Genomic DNA, 25,820 nt, shown 5'->3' with positions numbered 1-25,820 from the left:
TGCACTGTTCTGGTACATTAGCAATTCATGAGATATTGAAAACAAGCTCACATCTATACTTTTACCTTCTGTTAACAGAAGTGGCTAAGTTCTCACATCTTCAGACACACATAACATTGGTGGATGAGTCTGCATATCCAACGTGCAGGCTTACCAGCTCAAAGTATTATTATAATTGTACTAAAGCTATATCAAGTTTAACTGAAATTACTGCATGGACGTTATAACTTTATACAACCAAATATACATGGACATGAGAAGCTAAGTACTGCAAAATATTATATTTATCACACTTGTTTCTCTATACTATGCAGTTTTTCAAGAAAATCTCTTTACAGACACTGATGAACCATCTTGTTGATAACAAACCTTTGCTTCTGAGAGACAATCTGACCTCACTCAATCTCTTTACAACTGCTGACACAATGCGCCTCAAATTTTTTAATCAATTTGAAATGCATTAGATAAAGTATGGTTTCTTGCTATAAAACTAAAAAAACTAATTTCTCCATTTCAGGCTTTCTTCAAATGCATAAGAAACTATCGTGAAAGACCACGCATGGACCTGATGCAAGTTATGAGCAACAATTTGCAGAAGTTTCGAAAGAGGCTTGCTGACAGTTTGTGGTCAACTCGTTCTTGTGTTGTCTCACAGAAATAAGTTTAATCAGCAAGTTTGTATGTACATCAACACGCATCACATGTACAGTAAGCTACTGTTAATAAATGATGCTATGTTCTCTATTTCCAGAAAGGTGCTAAAATATCTAAAATTTACATTTTAATTTTAAAACAAGAAGAAAAATTACTTGTAATAACTAAATGCCATTTTCTTTAAAACACTTTAAGCCCAGGGAAATTTACAAAATTGTTTTTAAGTGTTTAACTTGGAGTTTTTAAGTTAAAATATAAATATTTAATAAAGAAGTAACACATTTCTTATGATAGTTTATTCAAAATGTTTACAATTTGTGTAAAAAATATTCTAAAACCTGAATATGAATTCACCAAATCTTTATTTGTTCTCTAATTTATTATTTCCATTTTAAAGTAAACTGTGCTTAACTTACATTACTTACTTTAGATAGTTTACTAAATTAGCCTAAAACAGGAACTCAAAATTATTAGAGGTTTTGATTATATAAAATGAACCATCATGTAACATTCCTGTCAAATGCAATTCTGTTAACCTGTTAATTCTCATATAGTCCAAAATCTTCAAGTGTTTTTCAAAATGTTCCCAGTATACAGCTTATCTTACTGAATGAGTACTTAGCTGCTAAATATCAATAAGCCAGCCCACCCAACATTAACTACAGTTACTGAACAGTTAGCAGCTAGTGATTAACTTGCCAAACCCACAGTAACTACAGTTACTGAACAGTTAGTGGCTGGTGATCAGATAACTATCATCCTGCCAAGTCCATATTACTTACAGATCCAAATACAAATTTACAGTATTTATGGACAGGATGAAATCATCCAAATTGACTGTGATTTTATTTCACAAATACAAAAAAATATTAAAACTGTTTATTCATCATTTTCTATATAAGGTAACATTAATTACTTTATTTGCTGAAATTCTTCAAGTATTTATTAATACATATTTATATTCATCAACCACTATCGTTTCCTTCCTTTTGGCTGAACGTCCCAGCTAAACAAAATGACAATTAAAAAACATCCAGATGTATTTCTCTGATACAACATTAATAATATTTTTCTCTCAATAATAGCTATCAATACCATTAACAGCAAGATTTAACTCACTTTTATTTCAAGTTTATCACATCTTCAGATGATAGTTTCAAGTGATTCACTTTTCAGTGAAGTCAGTTATTTACATTTATGTTACAACTGTCTTGTTTACTAACGTTATGCTTACACAATGCTTTCACTTATAAAAAAACAAACGTAACAAAACCTCACCAGAAATAAGAAATTTTACTAAAACAACTACCATTATTTGTGCCAATCATAAACAAGTGCTTAACAAACTTTAATAACAAGACTACATTAGTTCTACCAATCATGAACAAGTGTTTAATAAACTAATGACAAGACTGCCATTAATTGTATCAGTTATGAACAAATGATTAATAAACCTCAACACATAACAGGAACCTTACTGACAAGGCTATTTTTAGTTATATCAGTCTTGAACAAATGAATAACAAACATTAAGACATATGTACCTTACTGACAATTCAACCATTAATTGTACTAGCAAAGTAAAAACAGGTAGATAAATATAATCAATGTTAAAACCACCCCATGAGAAGAATGAATAATAATTCTATGCTGTAAACATGTACTTAAGGTAACATATACCCTTTTAAATGTCAAAAAAATATCACATTTTATTTTGATTTAATTTTCAGAGGTTTTTCCTTAGTTTAGACAAATTACTTACATTGTATAAAAGTCTGGACCCATTTTCAGGGACATTCAGTCCTGTTTATAGAACTTATCAGGAATGTAAGACATTTATTTTGTATTTCTTTATTCTTATAATATGTAATTTAGCCACAGTGGTAATGTAACACAACATGTGCCAAAATATGTCTTTGTATATATTTCAGTGTTTTCATTCAAAAACACAGTACAAAGAATTTGTATTTCGGTAAAAAGATTAAAACATAGATAATGCTGTGTAAAGGCTATGTGCTAATGTAGACTGGATGGAATGTGTTTTGTAAATAAATCAAAAATTACTTACTCAAAAAGTTCATCATCAGTTCTTTCCTGCACCTGTGACTAAAATTATAATAATGAGTGATCATATTTTATGGTCACTTTGTTCAATGTTGCTCACTCACACAACACACATGTTTTATAAATTCAAAAATCCACTTGTAAATCAAGGTTTTCTGAAACTTGGAGGTAAAGTTTTGAGAATGATAAGGTTAATAAATCAGATAACCAATTACTGTTCAAGCAATGTACATAGCTCATTGATTTGTCCAAATTATGACTACAGAAAAACATCAAGAGCATATCACAATCACTTTCAATAAATCAGACAACATACCAATTACTGTTCAAGCAATGTACATAGCTCATTCATTTGTCCAAATTATGACTACAGAAAAACATCAAGAGCATATCACAATCACTTTCAATAAATCAGACAACATACCAATTACTGTTCAAGCAATGTACATAGCTCATTGATTTAGTCCAAATTATGACTACAGAAAAACATCAAGAGCAAATCACAATCACTTTCAATAAATCAGACATACATACCAATTACTGTTCAAGACTAATGTACATAGCTCATTGATTAGTCCAAATTATGACTACAGAAAAACATCAAGAGCAAATCACAATCACTTTCAATAAATCAGACAACATACCAATTACTGTTCAAGCAATGTACATAGCTCATTGATTAGTCCAAATTATGACTACAAAAAAACATCAAGAGCAAATCACAATCACTTTCAATAAATCAGATTAACATACCAATTACTGTTCAAGCAATGTACATAGCTCATTGATTAGTCCAAATTATGACTACAGAAAAACATCAAGAGCAAATCACAATCACTTTCAATAAATCAGACAACATACCAATTACTGTTCAAGCAATGTACATAGCTCATTGATTAGTCCAAATTATGACTACAGAAAAAACATCAAGAGCACAATCACTTTCAATAAATCAATCACAATCACTTTCAATAAATCAGATAACATACCAATTACTGTTCAAGCAATGTACATAGCTCATTGATTAGTCCAAATTATGACTACAGAAAAACATCAAGAGCAAATCACAATCACTTTCAATAAATCAGACAACATACCAATTACTGTTCAAGCAATGTACATAGCTCATTGATTAGTCCAAATTATGACTACAGAAAAACATCAAGAGCAAATCACAATCACTTTCAATAAATCAGATAACATACCAATTACTGTTCAAGCAATGTACATAGCTCATTGATTAGTCCAAATTATGACTACAGAAAAACATCAAGAGCAAATCACAATCACTTTCAATAAATCAGACAACATACCAATTACTGTTCAAGCAATGTACATAGCTCATTGATTAGTCCAAATTATGACTACAGAAAAAAACATCAAGAGCAAATCACAATCACTTTCAATAAATCAGATAACATACCAATTACTGTTCAAGCAATGTAATTACTGTTCAAGCAATGTACATAGCTCATTGATTAGTCCAAATTATGACATACAGAAAAACATCAATTAGTCCAAATTATGCAAATCACAATCACTTTCAATAAATCAGATAACATACCAATTACTGTTCAAGCAATGTACATAGCTCATTGATTTAGTCCAAATTATGATTAGTCTTACACAGAAAAACATCAAGAGCAATCACAGAGTTCAAGCAATGAACATAGCTCATTGATTAGTCAAATTATGACTTTCAATAAATCAGATAACATACCAATTACTGTTCAAGCAATGTACATAGCTCATTGATTAGTCCAAATTATGACTACAGAAAAACATCAAGAGCAAATCACAATCACTTTCAATAAATCAGATAACATACCAATTACTGTTCAAGCAATGTACATAGCTCATTGATTAGTCCAAATTATGACTACAGAAAAACATCAAGAGCAAATCACAATCACTTTCAATAAATCAGATAACATACCAATTACTGTTCAAGCAATGTACATAGCTCATTGATTAGTCCAAATTATGACTACAGAAAAACATCAAGAGCAAATCACAATCACTTTCAATAAATCAGACAACATACCAATTACTGTTCAAGCAATGTACATAGCTCATTGATTAGTCCAAATTATGACTACAGAAAAACATCAAGAGCAAATCACAATCACTTTCAATAAATCAGACAACATACCAATTACTGTTCAAGCAATGTACATAGCTCATTGATTAGTCCAAATTATGACTACAGAAAAACATCAAGAGCAAATCACAATCACTTTCAATAAATCAGATAACATACCAATTACTGTTCAAGCAATGTACATAGCTCATTGATTAGTCCAAATTATGGACAAATATGATCAATAAATCAGATAACATACCAATTACTGTTCAAGCAATGTACATAGCTCATTGATTTGTCCAAATTATGGACAAATATGATCAATAAATCAGATAACATACCAATTACTGTTCAAGCAATGTACATAGCTCATTGATTAGTCATGTACATAGCTCATTGATTAGTCCAAATTATGGACAAATATGATCAATAAATCAGACAACATACCAATTACTGTTCAAGCAATGTACATAGCTCATTGATTTGTCCAAATTATGACTACAGAAAAACATCAAGAGCAAATCACAATCACTTTCAATAAATCAGATAACCAATTACTGTTCAAGCAATGTACATAGCTCATTGATTTGTCCAAATTATGACTACAGAAAAACATCAAGAGCAAATCACAATCACTTTCAATAAATCAGATAACCAATTACTGTTCAAGCAATGTACATAGCTCATTGATTTGTCCAAATTATGACTACAGAAAAACATCAAGAGCAAATCACAATCACTTTCAATAAATCAGATAACATACCAATTACTGTTCAAGCAATGTACATAGCTCATTGATTTGTCCAAATTATGACTACAGAAAAAACATCAAGAGCAAATCACAATCACTTTCAATAAATCAGATAACATACCAATTACTGTTCAAGCAATGTACATAGCTCATTGATTTGTCCAAATTATGACTACAGAAAAACATCAAGAGCATATCACAATCACTTTCAATAAATCAGATAACATACCAATTACTGTTCAAGCAATGTACATAGCTCATTGATTAGTCCAAATTATGACTACAGAAAAACATCAAGAGCAAATCACAATCACTTTCAATAAATCAGACAACATACCAATTACTGTTCAAGCAATGTACATAGCTCATTGATTAGTCCAAATTATGACTACAGAAAAACATCAAGAGCAAATCACAATCACTTTCAATAAATCAGATAACATACCAATTACTGTTCAAGCAATGTACATAGCTCATTGATTAGTCAAATTATGACTACAGAAAAACATCAAGAGCAAATCACAATCACTTTCAATAAATCAGATAACATACCAATTACTGTTCAAGCAATGTACATAGCTCATTGATTAGTCCAAATTATGACTACAGAAAAACATCAAGAGCAAATCACAATCACTTTCAATAAATCAGATAACATACCAATTACTGTTCAAGCAATGTACATAGCTCATTGATTAGTCCAAATTATGGACAAATATGATCAATAAATCAGATAACATACCAATTACTGTTCAAGCAATGTACATAGCTCATTGATTTGTCCAAATTATGGACAAATGTGATCAATAAATCAGACAACATACCAATTACTGTTCAAGCAATGTACATAGCTCATTGATTTGTCCAAATTATGACTACAGAAAAACATCAAGAGCAAATCACAATCACTTTCAATAAATCAGACAACATACCAATTACTGTTCAAGCAATGTACATAGCTCATTGATTAGTCCAAATTATGACTACAGAAAAACATCAAGAGCAAATCACAATCACTTTCAATAAATCAGACAACATACCAATTACTGTTCAAGCAATGAACATAGCTCATTGATTAGTCCAAATTATGACTACAGAAAAACATCAAGAGCAAATCACAATCACTTTCAATAAATCAGATAACATACCAATTACTGTTCAAGCAATGTACATAGCTCATTGATTAGTCCAAATTATGACTACAGAAAAACATCAAGAGCAAATCACAATCACTTTCAATAAATCAGACAACATACCAATTACTGTTCAAGCAATGTACATAGCTCATTGATTAGTCCAAATTATGACTACAGAAAAACATCAAGAGCAAATCACAATCACTTTCAATAAATCAGACAACATACCAATTACTGTTCAAGCAATGTACATAGCTCATTGATTTGTCCAAATTATGACTACAGAAAAACATCAAGAGCATATCACAATCACTTTCAATAAATCAGATAACATACCAATTACTGTTCAAGCAATGTACATAGCTCATTGATTTGTCCAAATTATGACTACAGAAAAACATCAAGAGCATATCACAATCACTTTCAATAAATCAGATAACATACCAATTACTGTTCAAGCAATGTACATAGCTCATTGATTTGTCCAAATTATGACTATAGAAAAACATCAAGAGCATATCACAATCACTTTCTTTACATAAAAGCAAACAATAATTTTTAACTTTAAAACTTAAAAAAATACATTATACACAAATACATTTATTTTAACATGTAAAAACCACAGTTTGAATTCAGATTAAAGGACCACCTTTAAGAAACAACAGCTAGCAGAATTAAAAAGAGTTAATGAGTTTATTTGTTGACAATAAAGTTAGAAGCTGTTAGTTGAAACATGCTTACTGTTCTTTGTTTTGAACAAAAAGTTCATCTCATTAATACATATATATATATACATAATATTGGCACAGCTAGCTCCTTCTATTATTAACCCTCAGTTCTCATTTTCAAAAACTGGCAAGTTCCAAGAGAATAACACTGGCAGTGGAGAGAAAGAGTGGGAAGCTGGTGAGTTGAGGTAATTATTTATTGAAAATACACTTTCAGCATAAGAAAAATGTTAACTTCTGATATGGTTTTTACCTCTCTCACACAAAGCTAAAACCACTCACACTACAAAGGTGGAGGGGCTGATGAAAGCATAGAAAATAGAAAACATGCAGAAAACAAATAACCAGAATGAATGGGTGTGTGTGTGCTCCGAGATGGTAAAAAATATGTGTATGTGGTGTAGCACTACTTCTAAAACAGATATGCTCCTCTCCCTGGTTGGTTGGTTGATTTAGTGTTTTATGGCACAAAGCAGCTAGGCTATCTGTGCCAAACATCTAGTATAAAGGCAAAAGTAAATGTAGTAAAATTCATACAAAGAAATGAAGGTAAAACAAAACATCATTGAAATACAGAAATAGCATAAAACCAATGTTGACACCTAGTCTACAATGTTAAGAGAGAAAGCAGAGAAGGAGAAGTTGTAAAGGACTACCTGTAGCAGAATGGTAATGATCATAACCCATCAGGAAGACTAACAGGTAAGTACAAGAACCACCATCAGTCACCTGAAGTTGGCCTTTCCAGTCATCATCAAAGAGTAAAGTAATAAAAGTGTTAAAAGACATGCAGCAAAATTGTAATAATAACTTGCCAGGACAACTAATGAATAGTTCAAACAGCAGCGTTAGTCACCTGAAGTTGGCCATTCCAGTCTTGGTGTCGAGTTATTTGATGTTATGGCCATTTTCTAACTTCAAATCGAACTAGAGAGATTGTGACTCTTAAAAGAGAACCACAATAAAAAAGGTGTAATGAAGAAATATAAAACACTTAAATGACATTAAAAAGATTAATGGCCATTGATGGCAGTTTGTTGTTGCCACTCAATATATCTCATGTTCAACGACTGACACGAGATGTGAAAGTCGTTGACATAGAGCCCATTTGCAACAGTGAGAGGGAGTTGTTCAGTGATGGCATTAATCTTTACACTGAAAAGTGTGACATTCAAAACACAGCCCTGAGGGATGCCAAGTTCCTGAAAAAAGAACAGGAAAGTGTCGAACCCACACGAACTTGGAATCTCCTGTTCCATTAAAATTTTTAATAAACATGGGTAAATGGCCATGTATCCCATTTATATGGAAGTCTTGCAAAATGCCATACCTCCATGTTGTGTCATAAGCCTTCTCAATGTCACAGAATATTGATACAAGATGTTGTCGTTTGAAAAAGGTTTCTCTGATTGATGTTTCAAGTCAAATTAGGTGGTCCATGGTGGAGTGCTGTCGTTGGAACCCACACTGGGTGGGCGAGAGGAGGTTGTTTGATTCGAGGAACCAAACAAGACTAGCATTAACCATCCTCTCTAAGATCTTACAGAGACAGCTCGTCAGAGCAATTGGACAGTAGTTTGAAGGAATCTTGGGATCTTTCCCAGACTTAGAGAAAGGTAAGATAATAGCTTGGTGCCAGGCATTAGGAAAAATATTCTCCTGCCAGATCCAGTTTAAAACAATTAGAAGAATATCAAGAGAAGCAGGAGAGAGATAGTGCAGTATGTCATAGTGTACATCATCAGGTACAACAGATGTACTGCCAGACTAATGAAGGGTCAGTTTCATTTCCACTAGCCTAAAGGGACGATTATAGTCAAAGAGGCAGTCAGTTAAAAAGGAAAGAGGTGAACGCTCCACCCGAGTCTTGATGGCTAAAAAGGTGTAGGAACAAGCAGAAGTATTAGATTCCCGGTAAAAGCTTTCATCTAGAGTATTGGCGATGCTCCGGACATCAGCCACCTCTTGACCATCAGAGAGTAAGACCGAGTGGGGGACAGAATTGTAGTGCCCACTGACCTTTCGAACCCTGTCCTGTATGACCTTGGAACTGGTGGTAGAAGAAATGTTAGATGAGAGATCAATAGCAGTAAAGGACTGACTAGTTGTGTGAAAATAAGTGGAAGAACCAGTATTGAAAAGAGAAAGGTTGTGATCAGAGAGCATATGCTCTACAGAGCAACCCCTCTTATCCATAACAGCACTTCCCAAGATGGGATGATGTCCATTAAAGTCCCCCAGGATTAGAAAGGGAGATGGTGGCTGTTCAATGAGAGCATCAAGGTCTGATTTATCATATGTCTCTCCAGGTGACAGGTAGAGAGAACAAACAGTGATGGTGTGATCCAAAGAAACACGGATGGCTATGGCCTCCAAGGGTGTGTTGAGTGACAAAGAGGGTGGGTACATGCTAATCAACCAACAGTGCCACCCTTCCATGCACTCATCCATCACACAGCCTGTCATTTCTGTACAGAGAAAACTGCCGAATGGTGGCTATATCGGCAGGTTTCAGAAATGTTTCTTGTAAAGAAAGACATACAGGATGGTAGGAAGCAATCAGTGTTTGATGTCATCCAGATTAGAACGCAAACCTCGACAGTTCCATTGTATCAAAGTGGCCTTTTTTTAATGACATGGAAGCGAAGTGGCTGGAGAACCCTTCTGTTTACGACCACATCCTTTTTCTTTACTGTCCTTATTCGGAGGAGGTCTATCGACCTCCATGGATCCTGCCCTGGGTCGATTGGGCAGGTCTTTGTCGTTGGAAGGAGATTCCAGTGACTGAGGATGCGAATGAATGATTGTTTTACACCTAGGGGTGGGAGAAAAAGATGTATCTGAAGAAATGCCTGTATTTGGAACCAAACGATGTGGATCTTGAGGTTTGTTGGAATGTATGGAACAGAGATGGGTGTAGAAGGTTTTTCTGAAAGAGAATGTAGGATGAGAAAATGAGGTACAACTGATCAGATTCTTCAAGACGTGGTCATTTACCTGTTGACTGTTTTTTCATTATTTTATTTAAATTTGTAATAGGAAGATCCATAGGGAAAAGGAGAATTTTGGTGCCCACTGACCCCACCCACCAAGGAGCCCTACGAGGGGATGCACTACAATGTCAAGCAAGGACACTGCAGCAACGCCAGGGTTTTGTGAGCACTATACCCAAACACCAGCATCAGACACAATGTCCACAACACCCATTGAGAACTTCCAACACTGGTACTTGGTTGACCCTAGCCCAAGTGGACAAGCCAATTGATCCAAGGGGGCCACCCCAAGGATGCCCGTCTACAGGATTTCAAGGCCAAAGTGGTGTGTTAGTGTTGGACCCCTCAACCACCAGGATCCTCTCCTCCCTTTCACGAGTTGCCGCGCACAGCAAACACGTGGGTGGATGTTTAGATCCCAGAGGAGGTAACCTGAAAGAACAAAACCTAGAACCTTCCCTGAGAGGTCTCCTCACCACTTTTCCTGGAAATACAAAATTAATCTGATGTGGGTGGAAGAAAGGATGTACACTAGAGTAATTTGTTAATACAGATATAATTCATAGTAAAAGATAAACAAGTTTAGCTGTGTACCTTCACAAACTCAACCATATAAATGAGGCTCTATAACCTGTCCTCAACATAAGGAGGTTGAGAATAGAAAATAAATTGTAATATCAAGATAGTGTATCTGGGGCATGTTATATGTACCCATAAACCTCAGCTGTAAGCAAGTGGTATCATGCATAACACAAGTGGAATTACGAAGAGAAAGTGAACTTTCAGCCAAAAATCAGACAAACTCTCAAAACAATCATAGGATTAATAATCAGAATAAACTGAACCCAGGATTATGGGCTTGTTGCATTGCCTCAACTCAACCATAAGAACAGGGTAATATTTGTAATTAGTATTAAAAGCAAAATAATATCTCACTCAACCACAAATGAATGAAGAAACTCCCTGAATATGGAATTATGACGAGAACACAGAACATTTGCTGAACCATATGAACAGTGTATGCATGTTCTTCTACTAGTATTAAGAGGCAAAGTCTCCTAAACTTGACTATAGGAGCAGCGAAAGAACATCTTGCAACCAGAATTAACAATAAGGTAGGTCTCTGTTGCACACAACCATATGAACAGGGTGGTGTATTTCCAAACCTGATATTAAAAGGAGGATCCCACGTAGGCTGGAACTGCTCTGACTGGCATCTGTCCTCTGGGAAAAAAGCATCCAAAAAAAATGAAAGGAGGGAAACAAGGTTGGTCCTCTTCTCACTGAGCGAAAAATCATAAATAGGTGTGGTAATGTAAATAATAAACTTATTCAGGAGGAAACCTCCATGGTCTACCATGCCAGTGACTGAGAACTGGTAAGCACTTCCATGCTCCACTCGAAGAAAAAATGAATGGAGAGCCCAAATGAACACCACACTAGATAAAGTGCAATGGGTGTCTGTGATTTCCTATTTTGAAAAGCTTACCAACCCAAATTAACCAAAAATTGGGAGAAAGTAAAAGTTACAGACATCTAAATTGTGTATATATATATATATATATATATCACTGGTTATATTACAGTGAAAGTTATAGTGCAATCAGTAGATAGTGTGAGTTTGATGCAAAATATAACTGACCAGATAACACCCATAATCAGTGATAAAAACTAGGGTTGCTAAAAATAAAACTAGAAATAAAAGGAAGTGATAAGAATTATACCAATCAAAAGTAAACAGTCATGTATATAATCTCCAAGGGATTGAAACCATATCCATCAGTGAAAGATACAGTTAGAAACTGCAGATAATGAGTCACAATGGTATTGGGAGCAGTCCACCTTCCAGTCTGGATGATCTCCTCCGATGGACTGTAAAGTCAAGAAGCAAAAGATATAGTGAAAGATCATGAAAAGAAACATTGTGAAAATGGATGCACAGGTCCAAATAAACCAGCATAACGAGTTGAAAAGCCTTACAAATTAATTTGAAAGGGGCTAGCTCACAGTAGAGGAAATGGTACCACAAAATAAAAGTTGGGAACTTGAACCTCTGAAAGATGGCAGTATGTGGAACATAACACTATAAAAAGTAAACCAGGTAAAGCTAATCAGAATGGGAGTACCAGTTGGAGATGGAAGTTGAAGAAATTGATGTGAAAGCCATACAGCTTTCATTGGTGAAATAGGTTTGAGGGAGAAAGGATTGGTTGGGATATAACATAAGAGGAATAGTAGAGTAGGCAATAAATATTAAAGGCAGAAACTTGTGGCAATTCCAACTCCAATCATCAACATCTACAAAAATGAAGGTGAAGAAAATAAGAGAGAAAGTATAAGGAACACAAAGACAAAGATGCAAGGGAAGGACAAGACAACAGTGAGATCCCAATAAAGCAAATAAAGAAATGTGGAGGATGCATGACTCAGAAGGAGCAGAAAAGTAAGGGAAATGACAGGGGAACTCAAAACATGAAGAAAATGAAGGTGTTTGACAAGGACACCTGATAGATAGACAAATTGAAAGTGGATAAGCCTCTGTCAAAGAGCCAGAGGAAAAATAGGAAAATATGAAAAATGGAAGGATGGTAACCATGTCAAAAAGACCAAAGGTGAAAGATATACCATCACCTTTGGTAAATGGATGTGAAAGAAAGCCTAATGAATCAGGAAAGGTTTGTTTTTGTTTGTTTGTTTTTGAATTTCGCACAAAGCTACTCGAGGGCTATCTGTGCTAGCCATCCCTAATTTAGCAGTCTAAGACAAGAGGGAAGGCAACTAGTCACCACCACCCACCGCCAACTCTTGGGCTACTCTTTTACCAAAGAATAGTGGGATTGACCGTCACATTATAACGCCCCCACAGCTGAAAGGGGTGAGCATGTTTAGCTCGACGGGGATGTGAACCTGCAACCCTCAGATTACGAGTCGCACGTCTTAACACGCTTGACCATCCCAGGCCATCAGGAAAGGAAAGATGCAACATGTGGAGTGAGTCCCTGAGCTGAGACAATAGACCTCTCAAAAGTTATGCATGAAGAAAAAGTCTAGAAACAAAAGTAAGGGTAAGGTAGGTTGTACAAGGCAAGGTTGGGGCAGTAGGAATGATGCTTATGCCAACCAAGACAGAGCTATCAATAGGACAGGACCCCGAATGGTTTGGAATAAGGACAGAACTTTAGAGTGGAATCTAACAAGAGGATAGGCATAGATATGAAGACCCCTACAATCTTGACAGAATGAAACCACTCCCAGAGTTAGAAGGTGAGGAATGGGGGACCAAAGAGAAAAGAGATTGGCATTCCGATGGATGGTGAAGGCATATACAGGATGTCATCAACTGAGAACACACCCATCTATATATCTGTGTAATGAGGGACCACTCTGTGAGGAGAAAAATGATCCATTACCAGATTTAGAAAGCCAGAAAAGAAAAAAAAAAAAAAGGCAAGACCACAATGTGGTGCTTGTAGGTACAGAAAAAGACATCCAGGTTCTGAAAACACAGTGATCTGGAATTGGTACCCTCTGACTCTGTAATATAAATGAGCAATGTGAAGATGTTGGAATGTATTGTAACTATTAATGAAATAAGTGATGCAGAAATGAACTCTAAATTGTAGATTACAAGGAGAAAATGAGGTTTCTAGTTCCACGAACATTGGAAAATAAGTAAAATCAAAGCTCAACCCTCTAAACAAGAAAAAATATAAAGATGTAGTGATGTAAGAAACTTACACTGATGAAAATTAGAATAAAGCACATAGGTAATAATCAGAAAACAAAATTTACTGAGAACAATGAATTATATATTAGTAGTTGTAATGATATGTAACATAATAACTACCCAATCAATCATACCTAGTTAACAAACTACTTACAAATATAAATGGACAAACTATTTAAAATTATCTAGGCAACAAAGAATGTAAGAATAACAAACATGGAAAACTGACAATAATTATCTAGAAAACACATTAATAATCTGTATGTAACTTACCATTCATCTAAAATAACTGCAAATGTAGTAAAATAAAACTAAAAAAATGGCTATGAGCATGTTCATATACAGTAGCTATATACAAAAAACACACATTTAAATAATACTCTGCAAATTGAGAAAATGAGGTTTGAGTAGGAAAAGCGGAGGGAGCTAGCTGTACCAGTGTAGGTAGGACAATACTATTGGTGAAAAGCAGTCATGTGATGTGGAGATGTTCAAAATTAGTGCAAAACTGATGAGGTATAGATAATGGTGTGTTGATAGCAAAAATGTTTTAACAATGCTTAGAAGGCAGAAGAAGATAAAGATAGCTTCTTGTTAAAGGGGGTAAAACTATCAAAAGTAACAACAATAATGACAACTATGATATAATTAGAGAACAAACCTTGTTTGTAAAGGTTACTTACCTCTGGATTTTCACTAAGCCAGTCGTCAATTCCTCGTGATGATGTTCGTATGTAGATTTGTAAGTCCTGACCTCCAATGATTCGGGGTACCATCCTACATCCTGCATGTTCTACTTTCCTAAATTTCTTAAAGTTCTTTACTGGCCTTTTAGCACCATCAGAACAATCTGTGAGAATCCCACGTGGCCTACTTCTTACATAATGAACCAATGATAGATATTCAGTTTGAAGCACTTTGGAAGGAAGTAACTCATCAAAACTGTAATTATTTTCTCTTTTAACATGAGGATCCTGTGGGAAAGAAAAAACACACACAAGGAAATAAGTAGCTGTTTTAGAATAACAGTGAACATTAATGAATTAAATGTCAGTAACACACACAATTTGGTAAGTTGAGTATTTTGTATAAAGTACTTGGTCTGTGGCAAATTTTGGTACAAGAAATAACACATCATGTCACAATGTACAATTTGAAATTTTCATCATCTCTACCAGTCTATAGCGTGAACCATATTGCATGGAATGTTAAAAATGATATATTTTGACAGAATCATTCCAGAGTCCAAATTATTGTTGAAGTGCCTTGATAATAAATACTTCCACACAGATGGTAGAATGTTTGCCTGGCCTGTGTTCAGTACTGAGCTGAGGAAAGAAAATAATAATAAAAATATATTAGAATAGAAGATCTATCATGGAAGTTCAAACTAGTGGTCATTCAACCCTGACACAAGGATGATAGAGGGTTAAGCCTTTAACTCGGTTCACATTGCACTTTAATGGTTTATGAGAGGTTCCATATTGAAATTCTTCTTTAGAATTATGACATTGTCACTAATTACAGCTTGCACAAATGTTACTACAAATTGTTGTTTATGAAAGTTTTTACTCTAAATAACAATCCAATCTGATGTATCATTCATTCTGATTCTCAGCAAATGCATCATTCTTCCCTATGTTATGACTCATCTTCCATACTGTGGAACTTGATGAATTTTTACATGTTAATATAAATTTTGATAAGAGTTGAGGAACAAAAATCTAGAAAGACAAATATTACTATTGTGAAAAAGTTTATATTTTTTGTAGGTGGACTTGGAGCTTAATATATCTCCTACTGGACACATATTCAGACAAAATAAGTTGAAACTGATAAGTAAACAAGATAACAATTAACGGAACTTTAGATATTGTAATGATCATTGAAGCTTTACACATTATAAAGATTATTGGAATTTTACATATTGTAGTGGTTACAATAAATTTATATATTGTAGTGATTATTGGAATTTAACATGTTATATTGGTTACTGTAACTTAACAAATTGTAATGTTTATTGAATTATTTAGTTACTTGGTGCTAAATGGCCAAAGCAGCTAGGTTATTTGGAAAAAAACACCATTAAAAATTCAAAAAGAGGTAAAACTACCATAAAAAGCAAGAAAGTTAAAAGCAAAACAAACACCAAAAATCAGGTAAAAAGCTAAACAGAAAGATCTAAAAAACAATGTCACATTACCAATGACACTGTAAACCCTTAGAAATTGTGTCTAAAATTATCCCACCACTCATTCATAATGACAGCACAAACATATGTGAAAAATTATGATATGAGTGTCACAAAAGCCACATATTGGTCTGTCAGTCTCAGATTAAAGAAAACAATAAGTTAAAAAATTGTGACCAATGCATAGCTCAGCAAAGGTAACCTCACACTACATCTTTACTTATTACACCAATATTCACTATGTCTTTAAGGTATCACGGCACACCCGCTGTTACTAAAATTGTAATGAGCAGTCAGTAATCAAACTATTCTATCTGGATAAATGTATTTGGGCTTTTATGATGACTCCTATTTCAGGAAATCAGATGCAAAAAGTGTAATATAACACACAGTGGATTTCATACAAGTTACATTTACCATATTTATTACTGCACCCTTCATTTACCATTATATCTGTTAGTGTGGTTTCTGTATACTGTCCTACCTATTAGTGAGACTTGTTTATCATTTCAACTGTAACCTGACTTGTTTCCTTTAAAACTATAGTAAGTTCCTGAAACAGACTTTAATTGGAAAAGTAATCATATGATAATTTACATTTTGTGTGTCCACAAGTTCTTCCAATTGATTTATATCATTATAAAATAACCTTAACCCTTGATTCAGTTTCAACAACTTTTTAGGCTTAACTTACCTGATCTGATATTACACTTGTTAGAAACCCATGAGGAATGTCACCTGGAAAGCTCAGAAAATTCTCTTGACCTTTTTCTCCTCTATTCTGAACCTGAGGAATAAACAAGGACAATTTTGATGTTCCTTAAATCAGTTTAAAAAAATCAAAAAGGATAAATATTCCCTTCTAACATGTATATGATTATTCTGACAAGATAACAGATGTTATGACTGCTTATAAAGAATGCAGAACAGTTAGTCACACACACTGGGTAGCTGAAAATATACAGATTCTAAAGAAATTAATATATTCTATTAAAACTTTCCTGAAGGAGCAACACTTGCCTGGATGGATGCTCTGACTGAGCTTCTATCACTTTCTTGTACTACATTTCCCACTGATGTTATTTTTGTAGGCACGCTCCAGTTGTTGTTATTGAGAATACTTTTATCCAAACTTGTTAAAGAAGAATCAGAAGAATTTCTCTTCTTTTCTGTTGATGTTGGGATGGATTGTTCATTTTTAATTTGGAGAACTGAAGGCCGTTTAATACACACTGTATAGGAGAAATTGTGTTTGAAACACCAGATTAAATATGATGAAAATTTTAATTATATGACCATTAGAAGCTAAAACCACAAGTATGTTACAAAAATTTTCATACTCAGAATAGCTCACAATTTTTTATAATGAAATGATATAAATGCATACTCCTAAACACATATAAATATTTGTTGAATAATTACTCAATGAAGATCTGGAACCATGTTGTGTTGTCATGAAGAAAAAAAGTGTTATATCTTTACAGATTATTATAAATATAGTTCTAAATTACACAAAATAAATTTACACATAGGAACATTACATCAGCTTTGAACAAAAAGATGAACTTAAGAAGTTATCTACATTTAAAAATTTATATATATATATACACAACACACACACATAAAACATGTTTCAAAAACTACATTTTTTGAAATAAATAATAATGCATATTATCACAGCTTTTGACACTAAAATTTCTTTATTTAAAAAGAACCAACAAGGAATACTTAATAGTTGTGCCACATTAAATTCTTTTAGCAGGATTAGAGTAATCTGTGAGACATCTTTTTCCTTTTTATTAGCTATATTTTTGTATGCCAGCAATACCAAACATGGGATGCATGTGTACCCCATTTAATTTTATCACTCATCAAGATCTCTACTAGCTTACCTTCAAATCAAAATTATTTGAAGCACGATTGAAGTAAATTGATGTTGGGTTTGGTCAAATACGACAATCAAAAGGGTTTGACCTCCTGAATCCAACATTGTAATTAGATTTCAAATGGGTCAAGAGTTTGTACTTGAGAGAAGAAACTCAGAGTCATTCTAAGAGTCACTATGTCATGACTAACAATTAAAGAGACCCATTTTTCAAAATGAAGAACCTTTACCATCTGGTTGTTCTGATTCTTCTATATACTCTTCTCTTTCTTCTCTGTTGTGTTTCTGATGAGGACCAGACTGCTCTCCTGAATCTTCACGTGGTCTATGCAAGAAAAAAAGTTTTGAAAATTCACTGATTGATCAATGAATTAGTAAACCTGAGAGTTAGAAATACTTTCTGAGAAAAGTGGTTTTCATATAATACTCAAACTACCTTCTGTTTCTCACAGTTCTGAATTTATACCACAGATAAAGTTAAAAAATGTTTACCTTTTTCTCTTAGCCTCATGATTATCAACACATGAAACTTGACTTCCACTGTATCTGTTATCACAGTCAGATCTCACATTTTCTATGATTAACTTGTTAGTTACGGACATCTCCAAGTTTCTAGGAGTTTCTAAGCTATGTGAATATTTTTCTTTTGAAGATATCACCTATGTTAAAGAAAATGCCTTCATTATATTTAATAACACATCTAACTTAACGTTAAGCTGCTTAGCTTACAAGATATATTTGAATATCAAAGGCAAAAAAATGATATACTCAATATTTTACATGAATATTATATCCCAGATCAATGGTTTCCAGTTGTTCACTCCAAGAACGAGAGAAATGTTTCTGAAAAGCTAACACTAGTTAAGCCTTTATTAAGTACAGTCTTTATTTAATAAAGAAATAAATTAACACTGTGACTTGCTTAAGTTTTTTGCTTTAGTTTAGTTAAGGCTAAACTTCAACATACTTAATACAATCAATTAATAAACTTGTGTTATTGTGTGACCTAACATTAGACCTTTTTAAAAACTCTTATAAGCTTTTAATACATTATTATAAAAATGTCTATTACATCTCTCTTTGGTTTACTTCTGTTGAAATGAAGTGCATGCACAATTTCAGGACAGACAGACAGAAGCTGGGGGCTATTACAATAGACAGTATTCTTCTTTGTTTTCACTCATGATTTTATAAAACTTACATAAAGTTTAAGCTAATATGACTAAATATTTTTACGGGATTAAGAACTTTAAAAATATGTTGTCATAAGGAGATTATATATTCACCAGATGTTTTAGTGAAATAGCACCTGGGAGCCATTGTTATAGATATTTCTGTAAAACAATTTTGTGTTAGTGAAAAAAAAAATAGATAAAAAGTGACAATTAAAACTCATTTACTGAAAATCAACCATTAGTGTATTAGTACAGCAAAATATTACCCAATGTCTACTGAAGATCAGCCAATCATAGACAAGCACAGCCTAGCCTCATCTAATGTTTACTGAACATTAACCAATTATAGACAAACGCAGCCTAGACTCATCTAATGTTAACTGAACATTAACCAATCATAGACAAGCACAGTCTAGACTCATCTAATGTTTACTGAACATTAGGTCAATCATAGACAAGCACAGCCTAGACTCACCTAATGTTTACTGAACATTAACCAATCATAAACAAGCACAGCCTAGACTCATCTAATGTTTACTGAACATTAACCAATCATAGACTAGCACAGTCTAGACTCATCTAATATTTACTGAACAATAACCAATCATAGACAAGCACAGCCTAGACTCATCTAGTGTTTACTGAACATTAACCAATCATAGACAAGCACAGCCTAGCCTCATCTAAAGTCTACTGAATATCAGCCAATTGTAGACTATTACAATCTAGCATTGTCTAATGTCTACTGCACATTAGCCAACCATATATTATTACAGCCAAGACTAATCTAACATTTACTGAACATTACCCAACTATAGACAACATAGTATCATCTAACGCCTAACAAACATCAGCCAACTGCAGACTAGCACAACTGAGTTGTGTCTAACATCTACTGAACATCAGCCAGTAAACAAAACCAACCTAGTCTTATCTAACGTCTATTGAATATCAGCAAACTTGTTTAACATCAAATGAACATCAGCCAAATAATACTAAACCAACAGTCTTATCTAACATCTACTGAACATCAAACTGTAACTAGGTTACAACAGTCTACAGATGGTTAACCATGAACATGCACAATTTAGTCAAACCTATTAAAAAAAAACCAGTCAACTGTGAACAAACCTAACCTACTAAACATTAGAAAATTGTGGACAGATGAGGAGAGAGATAACTTCTTTATTGCAAAAGTATCGAAAAGAAGAAAAAAATTGGTTGATTTTGCTTTTCTGTCGTTACTTTTATTGTAAAGTCATATGAAGGTTTAATCAACAAGTTAGTTTTAAATCTCACCTCAAATGTTTCAGTTGGTCCCTTATTTGTAAAGCTGTGATTTCCTATGCTCAGCTTTTCACTTGAGGAACTGAAGACATAATTCAGACCTTACATATTAAGTACAGCATAACGATAAGATTTAAATTAGTTTTATTTCACACTTTTTCATCAACTTTCTTTAAATAAAATCTCAGACAAATGTTAATGCATATTGCTATCTCATAAAAACAAACATCTACTTTACTTTTAATACAGAATTCTAGTTCAACATAATTCTGGTGCTAATGATTGAAAACAGTATATTGTAGTACTCCTGTGTTATTACAGGTATTAAAATAACTCAACAATAGAAGTTCTATTGTGATTTTATACATGCAATCCTCTGGTCAGCTACTAAAGGTTTTTATGAAATGTATACTTTAAGTAATATTGTAATTTTACAAACAAGCACAGATCTTAAATGCATGTATTTCAACTTTAAAGTTAATTCTGGAAACAATATATTACACACAATTTAAATTTTTTGTCTCATATTATTACAGTAAAGTACACCCGAGTTTCTTAGGTAAAAAACTGTACAGATTGTTTTGAAATACCATACCCGAAATCAGACATTTGGGTTTCAGGTGCATACACTTCTTGTTGAGATAATGACTGAGAACGGAGCCTCGCAGGACCAAAAAGAGCCGAACCTGAGATATATTTCATGACATCAAAATTAGAACACAGTACACTTAAACCCCAAAAACATAAACTAGTGTAGCATGTATTTAATATATACCAAACACTGAAAGAAAATCTCTGATAAAATATCTTAAATCATTTGCTTACCATAGAAGCATACAGCACACCAGCCATTGCTATTATTAAAATTTTCCTGATTGAAACTAATGATATTTATAGCTTTTACTGCCTTTCCTCAATAAAATATATCATAAATCAACCAAATATAAAGTTTTTCATGTTTTGTTAAAGTTTTCGATAGTTTTTGATTCCTTGGAATGCAACATGCCTAACTTTTGAAAGTATTAGCATATAGTTTTAAATGTGAACTATTTTACATACCAAAGTCAAAATCAGGATTACAAAACTTTTCTGTTGAGCAGTAGACAACAGCGAGTCCAATATCTGATTCTGGTATTGGTCGCTGGTTCTTCCTAATAAATAATGAATAGATATACATTTTGTGATAAATAACGGCTGATGATTTACCAACAAGCCACACACAACTCATTTTAAAATAGTCAAAACACTATTAGAAATTAAACCATGATAAAGAGAATTACCAGCAGACCATTAAGAAGCCATTTAATAGTTACCAATGGACATATGGGGATTTAAACATGCTTGTCACTGATTTTCAACCGACTTGGAAGGTATCAGTGAATTTCTCTTACGTTATTACGATTAAAGAAGTTTATTTTATATACTGCTTCACTGATTTTTATGTCTTGTATCTAAAACTACTAATAGTAGGAAAGCGATATAAATACTGTATATCTGTTTAGCAGCTTCACTTAAAATCAGCTTGTACACATGATAGTTATAAGATATTTAATAAGACAAATATCTTTATGGCAGTAGAGGTAGCCACATGAACACAAATGTTTATTAGCCTTTCAGTTGTAAAAAGTCTACTTCAGCTGATTTATTAGAGAATTCTTGGCAACAAATGTAATCACAAGTTTTTCAAATAATTTACTTTTAACTAAAACTGAATATTCTAAAACTCAACACTTTGCTTACTTGCTTTCTTAAAATTTTCTTGGATACATGAGCTAAATGTAAAGAAAGTAAAAGAAAAGAGGTCATAAAAGAAATTCCTCCTTCCGTCAAGCAATTGTTTATGTACTAAGTCTATAAATTATGTTTATGAAGAACATTTAAATGAAGAAACAGCCAAAGTTAATTTTTAATACATGCTGAATCAACACAAACTGAAATTAATACTGAAGTTTTAGTCTTACTGTTTTATAGTTGAAAAAATGGTATGAACATAGTCTGATGACTGTGAAAGTTCTACACTATCAGAATATTCCATGATACAAAGTCCTGGTTCATTCCAAAAACTTTCTTTAAAATTCTGTTTTTCTTCCAATAAAATGGCCTTTCCTCCACCCAGAGTTACAGGTAAATGAAGCTTCTTATACTGTGATACAAAAACAGGTTGTTAAATAGACAGCATATATGGTGACAACTGAGCATATATTGACTTAGTTTAATTTTCAAAATTCAAATTCTTTAGTACTGTACACTAAAATAAATTTATATGTATAAACACATATACTGACATCAAAACAATCTGATATCTTCACTCATTATCATATATGTACATTTACTAATTTTGATATTAGTTTTATATTTTTGTTATAAAACCTAGAAACAAACATGAGTTAATAAGTAGCATGACGTGACATAAACACCATCCACAACAGGTAAACGTCATATGCTATGTTCTACATCAGAAAAGATGTACAATTACAATTTTAGTTCTAGGAATGAATTTCTGAGCTACACATAGTGTAGAACTATATTATTTCACTATACAACATGAAAAATGAGCAAAATGAGCAAATATAATCATTTCAGGACACTGCTGTAATTCCACACGGATAACTACAATAGCACCCAGAAACACTGGAAATATCTCACTTCTCAAATTAACTTTTAAATCAAGGTGAAAAATTATTCATAAAAAGCATTTGTGGAAAGCATAATACCTTGGTATTTAGACCTGCACTTTTTAAGGTTAGACTACTATTCATTTGTGTCTGATTGTGGGGTAAGACAGAAACCTATTTGTATAATATAATTAACAGTTTTCTTAATTAAAAAGCAAATGTTTACTGTTTATTAACTTTTGACTATCTATCTACTAATGGTTCATTTGGGTAGTACAAAGCAGTCAATGTCTACTACTGGAAGTTCATAAATTTACAGATGATTTCCACTTGGGAGCTAATTTGTTAACAGATCAGGATCTGGAGGACAATATCAAGTGTTAAAGGGTTAATGTAAAAACTTGTTTTAATTGTATTTAATAAAAAATGTCTTTAAACAAGTTATTTGCACATCCATAAGAACCAATAACTACAACAATGTCCCTAGTTGTTATTAATTTCACTAAGAATTTTCATTTGTGAGTCATCACATTAATTCTATTTACAATATCAGTTGTGACTGAGAGTCACTTAAAGAACATAGTCATTTAAAGTACAATGTAAAAACTTGTTTTAATTGTATTTAATAAAAGATGTCTTTAAACAAGTTATTTGCACATCCATAAGAACCAATAACTACAACAATGTCTCTAGTTGTTATTAATTTCACTAAGAATTTTCATTTGTGAGTCATCACATTAATTCTATTTACAATATCAGTGGTGACTGAGAGTCACTTAAGGTATTAACAGTGATTCAACTGCTGTTAATAATTGAGATTTCACACAAGCACAACTGTCAATTTATCAAGATGATGTACTATTGTTGATTTCCCCAGATGGCATACAAGTTCAGTCCACAAAATGCACACATATTTGGATTCACAAGTTGTGTTTAAAAAACATAAAAGTAAAATTCACACATTTTATAAAAGATATGAAGTATCTTGTTGACTACAAGAACACTTCTGTTACTAAACATCACAAGATGTGAAGTAGTCACTACAAGAACACTTCTGTTACTAAATATCACAAGATGTGTGTGAAGTAGTTACTACAAGAACACTTCCTGTTACTAAATATCACAAGATGTGAAGTAGTTACTACAAGAACACTTCTGTTACTAAACATCACAAGATGTGAAGTAGTCACTACAAGAACACTTCTGTTACTAAATATCACAAGATGTGAAGTAGTTACTACAAGAACACTTCTGTTACTAAACATCACAAGATGTGAAGTAGTCACTACAAGAACACTTCTGTTACTAAACATCACAAGATGTGAAGTAGTCACTACAAGAACACTTCTGTTACTAAACATCACAAGATGTGAAGTAGTCACTACAAGAACACTTCTGTTACTAAACATCACAAGATGTGAAGTAGTCACTACAAGAACACTTCTGTTACTAAACATCACAAGATGTGAAGTAGTCACTACAAGAACACTTCCTGTTACTAAATATCACAAGGTGTGAAGTAGTTACTACAAGAACACTTCCTGTTACTAAATATCACAAGATGTGAAGTAGTCACTACAAGAACACTTCCTGTTACTAAATATCACAAGGTGTGAAGTAGTTACTACAAGAACACTTCCTGTTACTAAATATCACAAGATGTGAAGTAGTCACTACAAGAACACTTCCTGTTACTAAATATCACAAGGTGTGAAGTAGTTACTACAAGAACACTTCTGTTACTAAATATCACAAGATGTGAAGTAGTCACTACAAGAACACTTCCTGTTACTAAATATCACAAGATGTGAAGTAGTCACTACAAGAACACTTCTGTTACTAAACATCACAAGGTGTGAAGTAGTTACTACAAGAACACTTCCTGTTACTAAATATCACAAGATGTGAAGTAGTCACTACAAGAACACTTCTGTTACTAAACATCACAAGATGTGAAGTAGTCACAACAAGAACACTTCCTGTTACTAAACATCACAAGATGTGAAGTAGTCACTACAAGAACACTTCTGTTACTAAACATCACAAGATGTGAAGTAGTCACTACAAGAACACTTCCTGTTACTAAATATCACAAGATGTGAAGTAGTCACTACAAGAACACTTCCTGTTACTAAATATCACAAGATGTGAAGTAGTCACTACAAGAACACTTCTGTTACTAAACATCACAAGATGTGAAGTAGTCACTACAAGAACACTTCCTGTTACTAAATATCACAAGATGTGAAGTAGTTACTACAAGAACACTTCTGTTACTAAACATCACAAGATGTGAAGTAGTCACTACAAGAACACTTCTGTTACTAAACATCACAAGATGTGAAGTAGTCACTACAAGAACACTTCTGTTACTAAACATCACAAGATGTGAAGTAGTCACTACAAGAACACTTCTGTTACTAAACATCACAAGATGTGAAGTAGTTACTACAAGAACACTTCCTGTTACTAAATATCACAAGATGTGAAGTAGTTACTACAAGAACACTTCTGTTACTAAATATCACAAG

At 33.1% G+C, this 25,820-nt stretch overlaps 2 protein-coding genes across 7 annotated transcripts in view; one reads left to right on the top strand and one right to left on the bottom strand.

The window, feature by feature from the left end:
* Positions 1 to 2,729, top strand: part of LOC143231641 (uncharacterized) — a 38,381-nt gene extending 35,652 nt beyond the window's left edge. Inside the window, exon 5 of the mRNA XM_076466185.1 lies at positions 518 to 2,729. Within this exon, the coding sequence (XP_076322300.1) occupies positions 518 to 661 (144 nt within the window). The 3' untranslated portion in view covers positions 662 to 2,729. The remainder of the gene's footprint in view (positions 1 to 517) is intronic.
* Positions 998 to 25,820, bottom strand: part of nbs (nibrin) — a 76,976-nt gene continuing 52,153 nt past the window's right edge. For 5 of the 6 annotated variants that reach the window (XM_076466178.1, XM_076466180.1, XM_076466182.1 and 2 more), the window contains 11 exons: positions 22,636 to 22,817; positions 21,734 to 21,825; positions 21,270 to 21,360; positions 20,687 to 20,756; positions 18,705 to 18,871; positions 18,443 to 18,537; positions 17,348 to 17,559; positions 17,022 to 17,114; positions 14,820 to 15,110; positions 2,723 to 2,760; positions 998 to 1,660 (listed from right to left, as the gene is read on the bottom strand). In XM_076466178.1, the coding sequence (XP_076322293.1) occupies positions 1,627 to 1,660; positions 2,723 to 2,760; positions 14,820 to 15,110; positions 17,022 to 17,114; positions 17,348 to 17,559; positions 18,443 to 18,537; positions 18,705 to 18,871; positions 20,687 to 20,756; positions 21,270 to 21,360; positions 21,734 to 21,825; positions 22,636 to 22,817 (1,365 nt within the window). In that variant the 3' untranslated portion in view covers positions 998 to 1,626. The remainder of the gene's footprint in view (positions 1,661 to 2,722; positions 2,761 to 14,819; positions 15,111 to 17,021; positions 17,115 to 17,347; positions 17,560 to 18,442; positions 18,538 to 18,704; positions 18,872 to 20,686; positions 20,757 to 21,269; positions 21,361 to 21,733; positions 21,826 to 22,635; positions 22,818 to 25,820) is intronic. The other variant, XM_076466184.1, reaches the window with a different exon arrangement.

Source organism: Tachypleus tridentatus, chromosome 11, assembly GCF_004210375.1.
Source record: "Tachypleus tridentatus isolate NWPU-2018 chromosome 11, ASM421037v1, whole genome shotgun sequence".
NCBI classification, from domain to species: Eukaryota; Metazoa; Arthropoda; class Merostomata; order Xiphosura; family Limulidae; genus Tachypleus; species Tachypleus tridentatus.
The sequence above is the reverse complement of the archived record's forward strand: the minus strand, read 5'-3'. Positions and strand labels throughout refer to the sequence as shown.